We start from the raw sequence: 18,238 nt of genomic DNA on the forward strand, positions 1-18,238 counted from the left end.
TCTCCTTTACTTCATCTCCTCTGCTTCCTCACTTCTTCCTCTCCTTTAATTCCTCTCCTTCCTCTACTCTGCTTCGTCTCTTTTACTTCATCTCCTCTGCTTCTCTCTTTTTCCTCTCCTTCCTTTTCCTCTGCTTCCCTCTCTGCCTTCTCCTCTTCTTCCTCTCCTCTCCTTCCTCTCCTCTTCTTCCCTTTCCTCTTTTTCCTCTCCTTCCTCTCCTTTGATTCCTTCTCTTCTTCCTCTCCTCTACTTCCCTCTCTACTTCCCTCTCCTCTTCCTCTCCTTCCTCTCATTTTCTTCCTCACCTTTGCTTCCTCTCCTCTCTCCTTCCTTCTCTGCTTCCCTTTCCTCTTCTTCTCCTCTCCTCTTCTTCCTCTCCTTCCTTTCCTTCCTTCTCTGCTTCCCTCTCCTCTTCTTCCTCTCCTGTTTCCCTCTCTCCTTCCCTTTCCTCTCCTTCCCTCTCACCATATTTTTTTCAAATCTCCTTTTAGACATCAGGACCATTTTTATTATATAGAAAATTCCCCCCCCCCTTCCAGATCCTCAAATTTTTATGGAATTTTGCCACGGATCAGCCAGATCAACACTAACAGGTGTGAGCCATCACTTCACCATTTCCACCTGACTAATTTTTAATATTTCTGCCTAATTTTTAATATTTCAACCAAGTTCAGCTGCTAGAGCCAGGCTTTACATTCAGTCTGAGTTTAAATCAGTGGAAAATTTGATTTAAAGTGCTTTTTTCTCCCCTTTTTTTTTACATAACCAGTCCCAGGGGCTCAATGTTTTCTCCTTATCCCAATGGAATTTTCTCCTCCCCTCCAAAATGCTGTCCCCACTTGTTGATAACTGCTCAAGGAAAAGTCATTCCTTAGATCCTAAGGAATTTTGGACATGACAGCCAGCAATGACAGACAGACAGACACAAATAAGGACCAGGCAATTATTGAGGTCCAGAAAAAACCTGGGGCTCCAAGACAAGAGGCACTAGGGAATAGCAAAAGTGGGGATGGCAGAAAAATGGGAATATTTGGGCTTGTAATTAACAGAAATGGGCATAGGAAATTTAAAAATGACCCCAAAACACAGAAAGTGAAGCAGGGAGGAAGAGCAGGAGTTGGGGTGTCCCTTTTGCTGCCACCAAACAGCAGGAGGCCACTGAAAATGTCATGGAATCCATGGGGAAAAAAATGAGATTTTTCTCAACATCCTTTACTTCTGGGTTTTTCCCCTTTTTCTGCACCACCCCACTGGATACAAAAAGATGAAAGGCGGGGGGAAATATTGAGGGAAATATTGAGGGTTCTCAGATCCTGGGGATGGCATTTCCCTCTTGTATCCCTGCTCACAAATCCCAGGACAGGATAAAACCCCCCAAAACCCCCAGCTCCTGCTGGCCCTACAGGAGGTTTTGGGGTGAGGACACTGCCCCCAGAGCCCTGAGCCCAAAAGATCAGACCTCAAAACCCGCCCAGGAGCAGCCCCACAAAACCACTTTGGAGCTTCCTCACATTTGGGTTCAACTCTGGGGACATTTGGGACGTTTGGGGAGGAGTTTGGTCAGGGTGTCTGTGGATTTGGGGTTTTGGTCTGGGTGTCTGTGTGTCCCCAAGCCCAGCCCCATAAGAAAGGGGTGCAGCAGGAATGAGGCTGCTCAGGGACCCCTCTTGCTGCTCTTTGGGCTTTTGGGGTGTTTGAATCAGGCTTTAGGGGTGATTTAACCAGGTTTTTGGGGTGTTTTCACCAGGCTCACCATTCTCAGGACCCCCTCTTGTTGCTCTCTGGGGTTTTGGGGTGCTCTATCCAGGTTTTTAGGGTGTTTTAACCAGGCTCACCCTGCTCAGGGCTCTCTCTGTGCTGCCCTTTGGGGTTTTGGGATGTTTTAACCAGGCTCACCCTACAAGAAGAGGCTGCTCAGGGCCCCCTCTTGCTGCCCTCTGGGGTTTTGGGGTTTTTGGGCTGTTTTAACCAGGGTCACCCTGCAGGAAGAGGGGCAGAGCAGCTCCTTTTTTCCCGCCACCAAAGGTGACACTTCCAAAAGCGCCACCAAAGGTGCCACCTCTAAAGGTGCCTTCTCCAAAGGTGCCACCACTAAAGGTGCCTTCTCCAAAGGTGCCACCACTAAAGGGGTGCTCAAGTCAGGTTCAGAGGGCAGCAATGCAAACACAAAGCCCTGACCCATTCCCAGCCCTTCCTTCCCCCACAGCAATTCCAGAACGTGAACCAAAGCAAAAAAACCCCAAGAACCCCAAAAGGAGACACTGTGCCTTCCCCCATCCAAACCTGAGAACCAAAGCAAAATAAAACCCCAAAAAACCCCAAAAAGGGGACACTGTGAAACCTGAGAACCAAAGCAAAATAAAACCCCAAAAAACCCCAAGAAGGGGACACTGTGAAACCTGTGAACGAAAGCAAAATAAAACCCCAAAAAACCCCAAAAAGGGGACACTGTGAAACCTGTGAACGAAAGCAAAATAAAACCCCAAAAAGGGGACACTGTGCCTTCCCCCATCCAAACCTGTGACCAGCCAGGCCCTTTGTAGCCGTGGGAGGCTCAGAGCAGCCAAAGGAAGAAAGAAATGTTGTGGGGCTGGAGCTCCTGGAGGAGACACTTTGCATCTTCTTGCTGCTGTCCCACCTCCATCCCCTCGGCCACCACTGCCAGCAGGATGAGCAGGACAGCCAGGACAATGAGATGAGGGTTGAAATTATAATGCAAATCTCTTTGTTCTCGTCTGCTTTTTTTTTTTTTTTTTTACATATTTACACCAGTCTGACAATAAAACGTGGACCACAGTGCAAAGCCTGGGCTGCAGAGCGCCCAGCGCCGGCTCTGGTTGTGCATGGCGGCGCGTCCACCCGGGGCCATCGCGGCAAAATCGCGGCAAAATCGCGGCAAAATCGCGGCAATCCGAGCGCCCGGCCGGCCTGGGGGCGCTGCAGGGGCCGTCCCGTGAGGAAGAGGAGTCCCTGGAGTGCGGTTCCCTCACAGGTGCCGCGGGCTGGGGTGCCCGTTGTGGTAGAGCTTCTGTTTGATGTGCACCATGTTCCCCGTGGGCTCCTCGTACTGCCGCGGGTGGCGCTTGCGCAGCTCCTTCAGCTTACACAGCCTGGGCAGCCACCACCAGGGCGTGTCTGCAACGAGGGGACAGCAGGGTCAGGCTCTGTCACCCACCGGGGCCATGGGTGTGTCCCCAAAGCTCTATGTGACCCCAGCAGAGCTCCTTGTCTGCAATGAGGGACAGCAGGGTCAGGGTGTCACCCACCAGGGCCATGGGTGTGTCCCCAAAGCTCTGTGTCCCCAAAGCTCTGTGTGACCCCAGCAGAGCTCCTTGACTGCAATGAGGGACAGCAGGGTCAGGCTCTGTCACCCACCAGGGCCATGGGTGTGTCCCCAAAGCTCTGTGTCCCCAAAGCTCTGTGTGACCCCAGCAGAGCTCCTTGACTGCAATGAGGGACAGCAGGGTCAGGCTCTGTCATCAGGGCTGCGTCCCCAGGGCTCTGTGTGTGTCCCCCAAGCTCTGTGTCCCCAAAGCTCTGGGTGTCCCCCACAGAGCTCCTTGTCTCCAAGGCAGGGGACAACAGGGTCAGGCTCTGTCACCCACCAGGGCTCTGTCCCCAGCCCAGCTCCATGTCCCCAGGACTCTGTGTCCCCAAGGCCCTGTGTCCCCATGTCCCCAGCCCAGCTCCTTGTCCCCAGGACTCTGTGTCCCCAAGGCTCTGTGTCCCCATGTCCCCAGGATTCTGTGTCCCCAGGGCTCTCTGTGTGTCCCCAAGGCTCTGTGTCCCCATGTCCCCGGGGCTCTCTGTGTGTCCCCATGTCCCCAGAATTCTGTGTCCCCATGTCCCCAGCCCAGCTCCCTGTCCCCGTGCCAGCACACCCAGCACAGCTCTGGGGCTTCTCCTCTCTCCTCCTGGCACCCCCAGGGTCAGCCTGGGGGAATTCTCCAACTTGGGAATTCATTCTACACCTTGACTAAAGGATACGTTTATATTTTCTAATATTTATAATAATTAATAATTTATAATAATTAATATTTGGTATATTAGATATAATTAATAATAATTGAAAATTTATAATAAGTAATATTTTATCCCATATAATATTTTATAGTAATAATTTGTAATACTATCTAATTGCTATCTAATACTATCTAATTGTACTAATTGCTAATTTATAATTTATATTTAATACCTTATAGAATATATAGCATATATATTATATATGGTATATATGTATTAAATATAATACTATATATAATATGAAATATTTATATAATTATATATTATATATTGTATATTATATATTATACATTGTATGCAATATCTAATATATAATACAATATAAAATATATATTATATATATTTTATAATATATATATTATATTAAATATATATTAAATATATATTATACAATATATAGTAATACTATGTAATAATATTTATAATAATTTGTAATTTATAATAATTAATATTTTATATACTGTATACTATTTTATATTAATAATTCCTAATATTTACTATTTATAATATTGTAATTAATACTAGTTTCAAATACTAAATCATTGCTAAATATAAAATATGAAATTCATTGCTAAAAATAAAAAATACTAAATCATTACTAAAAATAAAATATGAAATTAATTCCTAAAAATAAATACGAAATTAGTTAATAAAAATAGAACATGAAATTAACTCCTACAAATAAAAAATACTAAATAATTACTAAAAATATACTACTAATTATTACTACTAAATTACTAAAAATAAACCGCTAAATAAACTACTAAATAATTACTAAAAATAAAACCATATGAAATAATTACTAAAAATAAATTACTACATTAATTACTAAAAATAAATACGAAATGAATTACTAAAAATTAAAAATACCAAATAATTACTAAAAATAAACCACTAAATTAATTACTAAAAATAAAATCCTCCCTTCAGTAGGGGCAGGTGATCCCAGCTCAGGGAGAGCTCCTGGCAGCCCTGCTCCGATCTCTGATGGAATTCAGGAGTCCCAGCCCCAGAATTGCTCCTCAAAGGCTGAAACCTCCCAGGAAATTCAGAATCCCAGCTCAGAAACGGCTCCTGGAGCCTGCTGGGGTTTGGGAAGATTAATGGGAAATTAATTTCATTTTTATCTGAGCTTTTAGAAGGAGTCTCCGTGTTTCTCATTAGAATTTCTTATGGGCCTGCAGATAAATCTTCCTGCTGCTCCTTCCCTGAGCTGGGCACAGCAGCACCATCAGTCAGGGGTTGGAGAAATGGAGATTTTGGGGCACTTTTAGAGGGAATTTCCAGTCATTCCCTCATTTTCCTGTCATTTTTATCTCTTTCAAATATGAAAACCCACGGGCTGAGGAGGCTCTGAAGGGTCTGCTGGGCCTTCCCGGGGTTAATTCAGGATTTTACTGCTCCAAACCAAACTGTGCCCAAGGGTTTTGGTTTTGGTGGCACAAGTGAATAAAAACATCTCCACATCTGGCCAGGGGTGAGGGGTGGGAAGGGATGGAAATGGGAATAATGGAAATAATGGGAATAATGGGAATGGAAATAATGGAAATAATGGAAATGGGAATGGAAATAATGGAAATAATGGAAATAATGGAAATGGGAACGGAAATAATGGAGGAGAAAAAGGAGAAAGAAGAGGATGAAGAGAAGAAGGAGGAGGAAGAGGAGAAGATGAGGAAGAGGAGAATGTGAGGAGGAAGATGATGAAGAGGAGAAGATGATGAGGAAGAGGAAAAGATGAGGAGGAACATGAGGAAGGAGAGAAAGAAGAGGAGAAGATGAGAAGATGATGAGGAAGATGAGGAGGAGGATGGGGAAGATGAGGAGAAGATGATGAAGATGAGGAGAAAAATGATGAAGCTGATGAAGATGAGAAGATGAAGAAGATGGTGAAGATGATGAGTAAGAGAAGATGATGAAGATGATTATGAAAATGAGAAGATGATGAGGAAGATGAGGAGGAGGAAGAGGAGAAGAAGAGGAGAAGATGAGGAGGAAGATGAGGAGGAAGATGAAGATTAAGATGATGAAGATAGTGAAGATGATGAGGATGAGGATGAGAAGATGATGAGCAAGAGGAAGATGATGAAGATGAGGACAAGGAGGAGGAAGATGAGAAGATAATGAAGATGAGAAGATGGTGAAGATTAAGACGATGAAGATAGTGAAGATGAGAAGATGGTGAAGAAGATGAGGAAGAGGAAGATGATGAAGACAAGGACAATGAGGAGGACAAGGAGGAGGAAGATGAGAAGATGAGGTCGATGAGGCTGATGAGAAGATGAGGATGAGGAGGAAGACGAAGATGAAGATGAAGATGAGGATGAGGAGGAAGATGAAGATGAAGATGAGGATGAGGATGAGGAGGAAGATGAAGATGAAGAAGAAGGCGGGTCCGTACCGTATCGGCGGCTGGCGCGCCAGGCGCGCACGGCGTAGTGCAGGACGCCGTCCATCCACACCAGGAACCAGCTGATGCAGAAGCCCAGCAGCAGCCCCAGCATGAGGTCGATCTCCTGCTTGGTCACATTGTCGGTCACAAAGTAATTCTCCGACGAGTCCACCACCGACTGGTCCCCGTCGTACGGGATCACGTAGTGCACGTGGTGCCTGCCGGGAACGGGGCAAAAACGGCAAAAATCGGTGAAAACTCTTCTCCTGGCTTTTATCCCATCATCCCCAGCAGCAGAGGCTCTTTGTGCTGCTGCCAGCAGAGGAAAGCATGAAAAGGAGGGAAAATATAACGTAGGGGATCACGTAGTGCACGTGGTGCCTGGGCAAAAACGGGGGAAAAACGGCAAAAATCAGCGGAAATTCTTAGTCTGGTTTTTATCCCACCGTCCCCAGCTGCAGAAGGGCTGCCCTGGCTCCTTATGCCAGAAGAGAGGAAAGCGTGAAAAGGAGGGGAAGCACAATGTACAGGATGATGTAGTGCATGTGGTGCCTGGGCAAAAACAGGCAAAAATGGGCAAAAATCAGTGAAAACTCTTATTTGGGTTTTTCTTCCAGTTTCTCCCACTGTCCCCAGCAGCAGAAGGGCTGCCCTGGCTCTCTGTGCTGCTGCCAGCAGAGGAAAGCATTAAAAAGGAGAAAGCACAAAAAAAAAGGGAAAGCACAAGTAGTGCACAAGGTGCCTGGCCATAAATCAGGTTTAAAAGGGGAAAAAAAATCAGTGAAAACTCTTATTTTGGTTTTTATCCCACCATCCCCAGCAGCAGAAGGGCTGGCCTGGCTGTCTGTGCTGCTGCCAGCAGAAGAAAGCATGAAAAAAGGAGGGAAAGCATAAAAATCCCTGAGCCTAAGCCTTTTATCCTTATTGGATATGTTATTATTAGTATTGTTATTGTTGTTATTATTATATTGCTATGTTATTATGTGATATACATTTTGAATTAGATAAAAACCAACCAAACAAAAAAAAAAAAAAAAGAAAACAAAAAACCAACCCAAAACGCAAGAAAACAAGCAAGAAATAAATATGAAAACCTCAAGCCATATTTAATCCTAAACTCAGGGTCTAAATCCTTCAAAGTATGGGGAGATTACACCAGTATGGGCACAAGTGGCTCTGTCCCTGCTCAGGTGGGCACAGGTGGCACTGTCCCTGCCCAGCAGTGAGCACACACCCATCCAGGTGATGTCCAGCTCCACCAGCACAGCCCTGGCACCCCCAGTGCCCCCAGTTCGGGCAGTGCCAGCCATGCCCAGTGCCCCCAGTGCCCATCCCTGTGTCCCTGTCCCTGCCACACAGAGCAGAGCGGGGCAGTCCCCGAGGCCTCTGAATATTCATGAGGCTCAGGTTGCTCCGTAATCACGCCTGAGAAACATCCAAATATTGACACAAACAAAGCTGCACTCCAAGAACCTTCCCAAAACAGCCCCGATCCCTGCCGTGCCCTCAGGGGGCTGGCACGGGGCTGGCACCGGCTCCAGGGTGGCACCAGCCCCATTGTCACCGGGAAAGGGGAGGGACAGGGGTGGCAGCTCTGCTCCCGGTGCTGCCCGGTTGGGAACTGGGATTGTCCCTCCTCGGGCACAGGGAAATCCGGGCAGGGGCTGCAGCGGGGAGAGGGGACCCCGAAAGGAATGGGAGGGGTGCCATGGGCACAGGCAAGCACCTCCCGTGTGCCACTGTCCCCAAACCCTGCACACATATGTCCCATGTCCCCAAACCCTGCACACACATCTCCCACTGTCCCCAAACCCCTGCACACATTTCCCATGTCCCCAAACCCCTGCACACACATGTTCCACTGTCCCCAAACCTTGCACACACATGTCCCATGTCCCCAGATCCCTGCACACACATGTTCCACTGTCCCCAAATCCCTGCACACACATGTCCCATGTCCCACTGTCCCCAAATCCCCGTGACAGAGGTGCCACTCGTGCCCTGGGCTCTCCTTGTGATTATTTACAAGAGAAGGAGAAACCAAACAATTCCTGAGGGCAATTCCTGGGCAGCTCCAGCTGCTGCCAGGTCACGCTGTGCCACCTCCTGTCCTCAGCTGTGCCCACCTTGGGGGGACCCCAAAATATCCCCAGCTGTGCCCACTCTGGCCGTGCTGGAACTTCCACAGGGGACAGAAATTAAAGGAACAGAAATTGAGGGACAGGAATCCCAGCCCAGCTGGCTCCGCTCTGCCCTCCGGCTCGGGTGACAGACAGACAGACACACGGACAGACAGACAGACTGTCCGTGAGTCTGCCCGGTGTCCCCAGGCCCGGCTGTGCCACACGGGAGGCTCGGGCTCTGTCCCCAGCGCTATTGTCCCCTGCGGTGACCTTGGGTGAGCGCCACCAGCGCTGCTGCTGCTGCTGCAGCCACAGCACGGAGAGACAGCGGGGCTGGGACACGGGGACAGCGACAGGGAGGGGACAGCAATGGGGACAGGGATGGGGACAAGGACAGGGATGGGGGCATGGGGGAGAGGGGCAGGGACAGGGATAAGGATGGGGACAGTGATGAGGATGGGGACAGCGATGGGGACAGGGACAAGGATGGGAACACGGATAAGGAGAGACAGGAATGGGAAGAGGGACAGGGAACAAGGATGGGGACAGTGATGGGGGACAGGGACGGGGGACAAGGATCAGGATGAGGACAGGGACAGCAACAGGAATGGGGGACAGGGATGGAGACAGAGACAGGGAGGGGGACGGGGACAGCAACGGGGACAAGGATGGGGACCGGGATAGGAACACAGAGACAGGGATGGGAATGGCAATGGGGGACAGGGATAGAGATGGGGACAGCGACAGGGGCGGGGACAGGGACACGGATGGGGACAGGCATGGGGACACGGACAGCCACAGGGATGAGGACAGGCACAGCGACAGCGACAGGGACGGGGAGGCGCCGATGCTCGGGCTCAGCCCCGCTCCCCCGGCAGGTGACAGTGACAGTGACATCACGGCGCAGCTCCCGCCGCCGCAGCTGCCACATCCCGGCCGGAGCGGCCCTGCCCGGGTTTGGGGCTGATCCGGGCGGGGCTGGGGGAGCAGAGACCCCCCGAGCCTCCCTGCCCGAGCCCGGGGCCGCTCCGAGCCGGTCCCAGCACGGGCACGGGGCTGGGAGCCTGGCACAGGGATTTGGGAGAGCCTGAGGTTTGGAGAGCATGGCACAGGGTTGGCACAGCCTGGCACAGGGATTTTGGAGAGGCTGGCACAGCGGTTGGGACAGCCTGGGGTTTGGAAAGCATGGCACAGGGTTTGGAGAGCATGGCACAGGGATTTTGGAGAGGCTGGCACAGATATTTGGGAGAGCCTGGAGCCTCCACACGCTGGCATGGACAGTGCCAAGCTGCCCCAGGGATCAGCTCCAGCAGCCACATCCCTGCAGGGAGCGTGGCTGTCACCCGTGGCTGTCACCCCTGGATGCCACCCCTTCCTGAGCCACATGTGCCCCAGGAGCTGTCCCTGTCACCCCCAGCCATGTCCAGGTGCCACCCCTGGCTCTGTCCTGTCCCCCCAGCCCAGCCCAGCTCCCCATTCCCAGGGGGCTCCCCCATGCCCTGGGGGGCACTGCCAGCTCTGCCCTCCTTTTTCTGCTGCTCTGGAGGGGAAAACCCAGCCCAGACTGGTGGTGACACCTCACCTGCTCAGGTGACACCTCACCTGCTCAGGGGACACATTTGTCACCTCTCAGAGCCAGGGGAACACACGGCTCAGCAGGGACCAGAGGTTGCCCAGCCCAGGCTCACTCAGGCTGCAAACAGAGGCTCAAACCACACCAAAAAACTGCAAATAGAGTTTCAAACCACCCCAAAAATCCACAAATTTGGGCCCCAGGGCAGCCTGGGCAGCTGCAGGCAGCCCCAGCTTCCCCAGGCCAGCTCTGCTCAAAGGTACAAAAGAAATCACCAAAATCCTGCAAAGAATAAAACAAAATGCAAATCACCACCCACAATTTTTGGGTGGTCACCAACTGCAAATGGGATCTCTGATAAAGTTGTGCCATCCTATTGTAGATTTGTTCATATTATTGGAGTAAGTTTAGGGTTAGGGTTGTCATTTTAGGGCTATCATTTATAGGGTTATCATTTAAATTGCTAATTTAGAATCCTGCAGCTGTGTTAACCTCCCCATCAAACACACAGTAAAGCACAGGTGCCACAGTGCCACCAGGATATTTTCTGAACAATATCCCTTTTGTCAGGATATTTTTTCTCCTGAGGAGCTGAGAAGCCTCAGAGGAAAAGAAAAACAATAATTATCTGCTGCTGTGGGATGCAACAGGTGCAGCTTTGATTGGTCTCATGTGGTTGTTTCTAATTAATGGCCAATCACAGTCCAGCTGTATCAGACTCTGGTCAGTCACAAGATTTTATTATCATCCTTTTAAGCCTTCTGATGAAACCCTTTCTTCTATTCCTTTAGTATAGTTTTAATAGATCATTTTCTTTTAATATAATTTATATCATAAATATAATATATATTATATTTCTTGTATATATTATATTAAAATAAAATTATTTGTTATTTTATATATTTATATTTTATTATATATTTATATAAGCACATAAATATTTAATATATGTATATATAATATATAATAAAATATAGATATATAAAATAATAAATCAGGCTTCTGAAACATGGAGTCAGATTCTCATCTCTCCCCTCATCCTGGGACCCCTGCGAACACCAACACAGCACAGCTCCCTCCTGGCTCCCACAGACCTCAAAAACACCTCCCAAAAATCCCTCCTGGTATGAACCGAGAGAAAACTTTAAGCCCCTTAAAAACACTGCAAAAATAATGTTCAGCACCCCTTGTGCCCATCCTGGCACCCAATGCTTAAAAACACTGCAAAAATAAATAAAATAAATCAGGTACAGCCTTTCCTGTGCCCATCCTGCTGGGCCAGGGAATGTCCCTGGGTGAGCCCAGAGCCCCCAGGCCGTGGGCACAGCCTGGGCACAGAACCCCAGGGACCAACAGCAAATCCTGGGCACGGGGACAGGGGACTCCCAAAGGGGAGCTGGGACCTGGCAGGGCCATCCCAGTGCCAGGAGATTGGGGATCCAGGCTGAGAACGCACCCAGGGCACCCTGGCAGGGCTCAGCAGAGTTTCCCCAGCTGGGGATGCCCTCCCAGTCCCTGGCACAGCTGGCACACAGCCCCAGCCCCTCCCGGGGGCACTGCCAGGGCCTGGGCCCACACCCAGCCTGGCTGCAGGACAGCTCCACCCACACTGGGCCCTCCCTGGCACCCTGGGGAAGGAGAGGACAGGATGGGAGGGCAGGGCAAACATTTCTGCCTGAGTTATTGGCTCTGCCTGGCACTGTGACCCAGGCTGGGGCACAGGGACATCATGAGTTGCAGCAGCTCAGCCCAGCACATCCATCTCCATCCATCCACCCATCCCAATTCCTCCTTCCCTCCCATTTCTCCCACATTTCCTGATGTTCCCCATCCCCTCCTGCCCCACACCGAGCTGCAGCTCCCTCCTCCTGCCAGGACTCCCCCTGGTTTTTGGCAAATTCAGTTTCTTTTCCTTCATCCAGCCCAGCCTGGGGAGCTGCTCCTGGCCCAGGGCTGGGCTCAGGGCTCCCGGGCAGAGAGCAGAGGGCACAGCCTGGAAACCAGAGGGCTCCAAACCCTGCCAAGGGGGCAGCAGGGCAGGACAGGGCTCAGGATGAGGTGGCACAGCCCAGACAGGGTTTGGGATCTCCTGGGGGGCATCAGGGCAGGAAAAAGCTCAGGACAGGGTGGCAGAGCCCAGCGAGGGGTTGAGGACCTCCTGGTCCTTCAGGGCAGAGCAGGACAAAGCTCAGTACAGGGTGGCACAGCCCAGAGAGGATTTGGGATCTCCTGGTGCTGCCAGGGGGGCAACAAGGCAGGAAAAAGCTCAGCTCGAGGTGGCAAAGCCCAGAGAAGGGTTTGGGATCTCCAGGGGGACAGCAGGGCAGGCAAAAGTAGTGGCAAAGCCCAGGGAGGGTTTGGGACCTCCTGGTCCTGCAGGGCAGAGCTCAGGATGAGGTGGAACAGCCCAGAGAAGGGTTTGGGATCTCCTGCTCAGGGAGGAGCAGCTCCCAGCCAGCTCTCAGAGCCTCCTGAGCTGCCTCTCCTGGCAGCTGCTCCCACACACCTGAGGCAAAGGATAAACTTTGATTTTTGCCTCCTCTCCCACCCAATCTCAGCAGTTTGGGAGTGTTTTTGTGCCCTCTCCAGGAAATGAGCCCGTGCTGGTTGTGGGCAGTGCCAGGGCTGGTTTATCTGCTCCAGGAGCAGCTCTGCAGGCACAGAGGGGGCTCAGAGGGTGACCCTGGCACCTCCCCAGCTCTGGGGACACTCAGAGAGCCCTGGCACTGCTCAGCCACCCCAAACATCCCAGCAGCTCCTTCCACCAGCACTGAAATGAGCTGGGACCAGTCACAGAAAAACTGGTGGGAGGAGCAGAGGAAAACTCTCAAAACTAGGGAAAAAATCAAGAAAAAACAACAACAACAAAAAAACAGCTCAGAAAAAGCAAATCCTTGCCAAAACCAAGGGGCAGACACTCTGGAAGTGTTTTGCTATTGAAATTTGCCTTGCGAGGAGGAGCCCCAGGAGCTGAGGGCGCTGCCACATGCCAGGCCTGCTCCTGGGCCTGAACAGAGTCCAGAGCAGCGTGAGGAACAATCCCACAGAACCGGACAAAATTCACCTCCCCATATTTATATTTTTGTAATTCTGGGCCTGAACAGAGTCCAGAGCAGCATGAGGAGCAGTCCTACAGAACAGGGGGGAATTTCACCTCCCCATTATATATATTTATAATTCTGTTCAGCTCTGGGCCTCAACAGGGTCCAGAGCAGCACCAGGAGCAGTCCCTCAGAGAAGGCCAAACTTCACCTCCCCATTATTTATATTTTATAATTCTGTTCAGCCCTGGGCCTGAACAGAGTCCAGAGCAGCACTAGGAACAGTCCCACAGAAAAGGGCAAAATTCACCTCCCCAGTATTTATATTTTTATCATTCTAGGCCTGAGCAGAGTCCAGAGCAGCGTGAGAAGCAGTCCCTCAGAACAGAACAAAATTCAACTCCCCGTTATATATATATTTATAATTCTGTTCAGTCCTGGGCCTCAACAGACTCCAGAGCACCACCAGGAACTACAACCAGTCCTACAGAGAAGGTCAAAATTCACCTCCTCATATATATATATTTTTTTATAATTCTGGGCCTGAGCGGAGTCCAGAACAGCACCAGGAGCAGTTCCATAGAACAGGGTGGAATTCACCTTCCCATATCTATTTTTTTATAATTCTGTTCATCCCTGGGCCTGAACAGACTCCAGAGCAGCGTGAGGAGCAGTGCCACAGAGCAGGACAAAATTCACCTCCCCAGTATGTATATTTTTATAATTCTGTTCAGTCCTGGGCCTGAACAGAGTCCAGAGGAGCATGAGGAACAGTCCCACAAAGAAGGGAAAAATTCAGAGCAGTCCCACAGAGCAGGGTGGAATTCACCTCCCCAGTATTTATATTTTACAATTCTGGGCCTGAACACAGTCCAGAGAAGCACCAGGAACAGTCCCACAGAGAAGGACAAAATTCACCTCCCCAGTATTTATATTTTTATAATTCTGTTCATCCCTGGGCCTGAGCAGCCTCAGAGCAGGCAGATCCCAGTTCCCAGCCGAGCCCTCCAGGGATGGATAAGGCCCAGAGATGCTGTTTGGGAGGATGAGGAAGGTGTTTGTCCAGACAAAGTTGTGCACAGCAGAGGCAGCACTCCTGAAGCACAGCCCGGCCTCCTCCGTGTGCTGTGTCCAGCAGGAAAAGCCACAGGGGATGAAAATCCGACCAAAGATTGATTGCAAAGCCACCAAGTGACTGTCCTAGCTGTCCACATCCCAGCCTGGACAGGGCCAAGCCCCAATTCCATTTCTGAGCCACAAAACCAGCACCAACTGCAACACCCAGACCACAAACAGGCTGGGGAACCACAAAAGCCACAATGACAAACGCTTAAATCAAAGTTTCTCACTCCCCCAGGGCTCCCAAATTCCTGTACACAAAGGAAAACGCACTCAGAGCCCACGGAAAACTCTTCTTCCAGAAAAAAACAAAACAAATTTAAAAAACAACAACAAACAGCACCCCCTCCTCACCCTGCTCACGCAGGAGCCGCTGGGGAAGGTGAGGCACGGCCAGGATGCAGAAATGGTGGCACAGCTGCCACCGTGTCCCCGTCACCTCGTCCCCAGGTGGGCAGGGCGGGCACGGGGGATGCTCTGCAGGCAGAACTCACCTTCCACAGTTGCAGTGACAAACTCGGTCCTCCCCTCGGAGGTGCGGTAGGATGTAATTGTGGAATCTGTCCAGCAAGGCGTTCATGTCCATCAAGCAAGCTATTGCCTGTAAGAGCCCACAAGCGAGGCACGGGGTCAGCGCTGGGCGCTGGGGTAAAACATCCACTCCAGTTCGATTGCCGGGCACCGAAGCAGCCATCGGGAGAAGATGCGCGTGTGGAGGGACACACGGACACACACGGAGGTGCTCGGGCTCGGGGACAGCGCGGGGGGAAGGTGGAGAGGAGGCGGGGGGGTGGCGGTGCTGATGGAGAGGAGGAGGAAGAGGTGGGGGGGGGGGGGGGGGACACACCACGGATGGGGAGGGGAAATAAGCAAAAAATCTCTTACCATAACGATAGAGGCGCCCAGGATCATGAAAATCATGGTGTTTGCATTCATGGACATCAAGAGGGAACGGCCAGCGGTGGGGTCCGTGCGCCCGCAGCCCGCGGAGCGGCGGCCGCGCTATTCCGCAGCGCCGAGCGCGGGGCGCATCGCGCTCGCTGCCCGCACGCTGCGGTGCGGCGGGGGGCGGCGGGGCGGCGCGGAGCCCCCCGCGCACACCGCGCACCGAGCGCTCCCCCGTGCCGGGGACGCCGCGGGCTCCCGCGCCCTGCCCGCCTTATGTTTTTATAATTCTGAAGGTGGGTGTGATAGGTTAAAAAAAAAAAAAAAAAAAAAAAAAAAAAAAAAAAATTAAAAAATATTTTTTAAAAAAATTGAAGATAAAAATAATAATAATAATAATAATTCCGGCCCCGGGCTCCCCCCGGCCGCGATGGGGGCGGGTGCGCGGCTCCGGGAGCGGGCACACGCCGGTGCAAGCACAGCCTTCATGCAGCAACTGGGAAGCGAGGCAGCCAAAGCCGGGGTGGGGGGAGAGGCTGGGGGAGGAGGAGGCAGGCTGCAAAAAAATCACCCACTCCGGGGGAGCCTCATCGCATCCTCCCCGCCGACCCTCCCCAAAATCATCCCCGCTGCCGAGCGCTGCTAAATAAATATCGGCGATAAAAAAATAAAATACCCCAGCCCCCAAATCACCGCGCCCACCCTCACCACCTCACCCCCAAAAAATAACCAAAAAAAATCAGCCCCACAAGCCCTCCCGGCTCGGGGCTGCGCTGTCCCCGCGGGCAGCCCCCGGGCCGGCCCCGCTCGGGGGAGGGATGCGGGATGCAGGGAGGGATGCGGGATGCAGCGAGGGGGAAGATGCGCCCAAGGCAGCGCCGGCCGCCCCCTCCCCACCCCGGGCATTTACCTACGTGGGGAGGCGCTGCTCCGGGAGCGGCTCATGGCGAGCGGCGGCTCCAGCTCTGCGGGCCGGCCCTGCGGGGCTCCCCCCGCCCCGCAGCCGCACGCCGAGCCCCGGCAGCGGCGCTTGGCCGCGTTTCCAGAGCCACACGCCATCCTCACCCCGCCCTTCCTCCGCCCGGGGTCGGCCCCGGCCCCCTTTGCCCCTCCGGGACCCCTCCCCGGGCTCTCTCCGCCCGGGGGTCCGCGCTCGGAGCGGGGCGGGCCGGGGGTGTGAGCCCCGCGTTCCCCCGCGCTGCCCCCGGAGCCTCCTCCGCCCGCACCGATCACAGACCGCGGGCACCGAGCGGGGAGCGTTGGCACCGAGCGGGGGTCGTGGGCACGGAATGGGGATCGCTGGTACCGAGCGGGAATCACGGGCACCGAGCAGGGGTCGCGGGCACCGAGCAGGGGTCGCGGAGTTGTCACGGGCGCCGAGCGGGGGTCGCGGCCCCGCGGGTTCAGGGGAGGCAGCGGAGCCGCCCGGAGCGGGGAGCAAATCCCAGCCCGGCTGGAAACGCTCCCTCGGCAAATCCTCCCTCTCTTAACCGCCCCGAAAGGCCGGGCTGGGGCGGGGGGACCCCGGCAGGGCTGGGACACCAAGAGATTTGTGCCCCCTCTGTCCCTAAGGGCGAGGGTCCGTTTGTTCCGCACCGTGCTATCGGTCTGTCCGGCTTAGGAGCTGCTGGGGAAAAATGGAAAGAAAAAAGAGAAGTGACCGGGCGGTAACTTTTTGCTTGTTTGGTTGTTGTTCCTTTCACAGCGAACGGGGCGAGGTGAGGGAGCAGCACGTGGGGAATGGGCGGCAGCTCAGCTCGGTGTCCTGCAGAGCCTCCCCTCATCCCCACCTTCCTCACGGAGAGTTTCTCCTTGCCGGAATCCAGGTGTTCCCTTTTTTTTGGGCGTCTCAGAGTGACCGAAGCAGAGTTTGCTGGTGCTGGGTTTTGCATTTTTGCAAATTTGTTTCCCTCCTGCTCCTCAGGCCACAATCAGCCTTCTTATGTAATGACTGGTGTTATATAAACTCCATTCTTCAAGGAACAGTCATTAACCTACTACTGGGTATTGAAAATACCAAAATACTGTCACACAATTAAAATCACTAAATGGTGTCCTCAAATTAGAGCACAGATTGCATTGCAGATTTTTTTTTTTTTTTTTTTTTATATTAAACCACACACATGAAACATTTGACAAGCCAGGCTCTTCATGCCAAGGAGCAGCAGGGCAGGGAAGGCACCTCTTGCTTTATCCTGTCCTGAGCTCAGAAGTGGATTCTGCCATGGAAATGCGGAGCTCAGGGAGGAGGCAGCTGGTTACTCTGCCTGCTGTAGGAAACAAAAGCGTTTCTAAAGTCACAGCTGAATAAAACAAGATGAGGAACGGTTTGAGGACAAGTCTCAGCGAGTTTTGTGGAGCAGAAGTTTTCCCACAAGCCAGGCTGGGTCAGTCTCAGCTGGGCTCAGACACTGAGGAGAGATTTTGTCATTGGCTCGGGTAAAGCCATTTCCCTCCCTGTGCTTCTGGAGCAAAAGCCACCCAAAAATCCCTGCTGTGGTCGGTCCTGGCTGCTGGGGATCCCAAAAATCCCTGCTGTGGTCGGTCCTGGCTGCTGGGGATCCCAAACATCCCTGTCCTGATCAGTCCTGGTTGCTGAGAGATCCCAAACATCCCTGGCCCAGTCAATCCTGGCTTTTGGGGACCCCAACCATCCCCGACAGGTGACGAACTCCAGCCTGGTCCTGGCCCAGGTGTCACCAGCCGTGAGCCAGGGACATTCACACCTGAGCAAAGACCCTCTAATGGGTGAGCTGCCCCCACAATGGGTTTGTTAACGCCTTCCTAATTAACAATGGGTTTGTTCAACTCGTTTCTAATTAACAATTAGCAGCGCTCCCACCCTGCCTGTGGCTCCTGCTCAGCCCCAAGCTGTCACCACCACCCTCACCCCGAGGGGTGCACAGGTCCCAAATCTGATGCCGTGACCCGTGTGGAGATGGGACCAAACCAGGAAAACAAACTCTGCAAACCTCATCACAAGTGCTGCTCCCCATTCCCTCGCAGAATTCCTGCTTTAAGTGTCTTTAACAATCCAAAAAACCCCAGCACAGGTAACTTTGGGTTATTAAACACCCAAATC

General features: G+C 52.0%; 1 protein-coding gene across 5 annotated transcripts; it reads right to left on the reverse strand.

The window, feature by feature from the left end:
- Nucleotides 1-546: 546 nt before the first annotated feature.
- TMEM240 (transmembrane protein 240) lies at nt 547-17,057 on the reverse strand. Of its 5 annotated transcripts, none has more exons than XM_059487503.1 (5): nt 16,947-17,057; nt 14,766-14,872; nt 6,425-6,633; nt 2,390-3,135; nt 547-2,332 (listed from the first exon to the last, which is right to left on the reverse strand). In XM_059487503.1, the coding sequence occupies exons 1-4, from the start codon at nt 17,046-17,048 to the stop codon at nt 2,987-2,989; spliced, it is 567 nt and encodes a 188-aa protein (XP_059343486.1). In that variant the 5' UTR covers nt 17,049-17,057; the 3' UTR covers nt 547-2,332; nt 2,390-2,986. The 5 variants fall into 5 exon arrangements, with proteins under 5 accessions (XP_059343486.1, XP_059343485.1, XP_059343489.1 ...); XM_059487502.1 differs by having other exon boundaries at nt 547-2,283; nt 2,342-3,135; XM_059487506.1 differs by lacking the exon at nt 16,947-17,057 and adding an exon at nt 16,067-16,178 and having other exon boundaries at nt 547-2,283; nt 2,342-3,135.
- Between the last annotated feature and the right edge of the window lie 1,181 nt (nt 17,058-18,238).

This window comes from Ammospiza nelsoni, chromosome 22, assembly GCF_027579445.1.
Source record: "Ammospiza nelsoni isolate bAmmNel1 chromosome 22, bAmmNel1.pri, whole genome shotgun sequence".
In the NCBI taxonomy this organism is placed as follows: domain Eukaryota; kingdom Metazoa; phylum Chordata; class Aves; order Passeriformes; family Passerellidae; genus Ammospiza; species Ammospiza nelsoni.

Bases quoted from the DNA above. Each gene is read 5' to 3' on its own strand.
- TMEM240 (XM_059487503.1), bottom strand. From the start codon at position 17,048: ATGCAAAACCCAGCACCAGCAAACTCTGCTTCGGTCACTCTGAGACGC. The intron at 14,873-16,946 runs GTGGGGATGAGG...GGGCTCTTACAG, and splicing joins AGAAACTCTCCGTGAGGAAG to GCAATAGCTTGCTTGATGGA. The intron at 3,136-6,424 runs GTACGGACCCGC...CCCTCGTTGCAG, and splicing joins GCGCGCCAGCCGCCGATACG to ACACGCCCTGGTGGTGGCTG.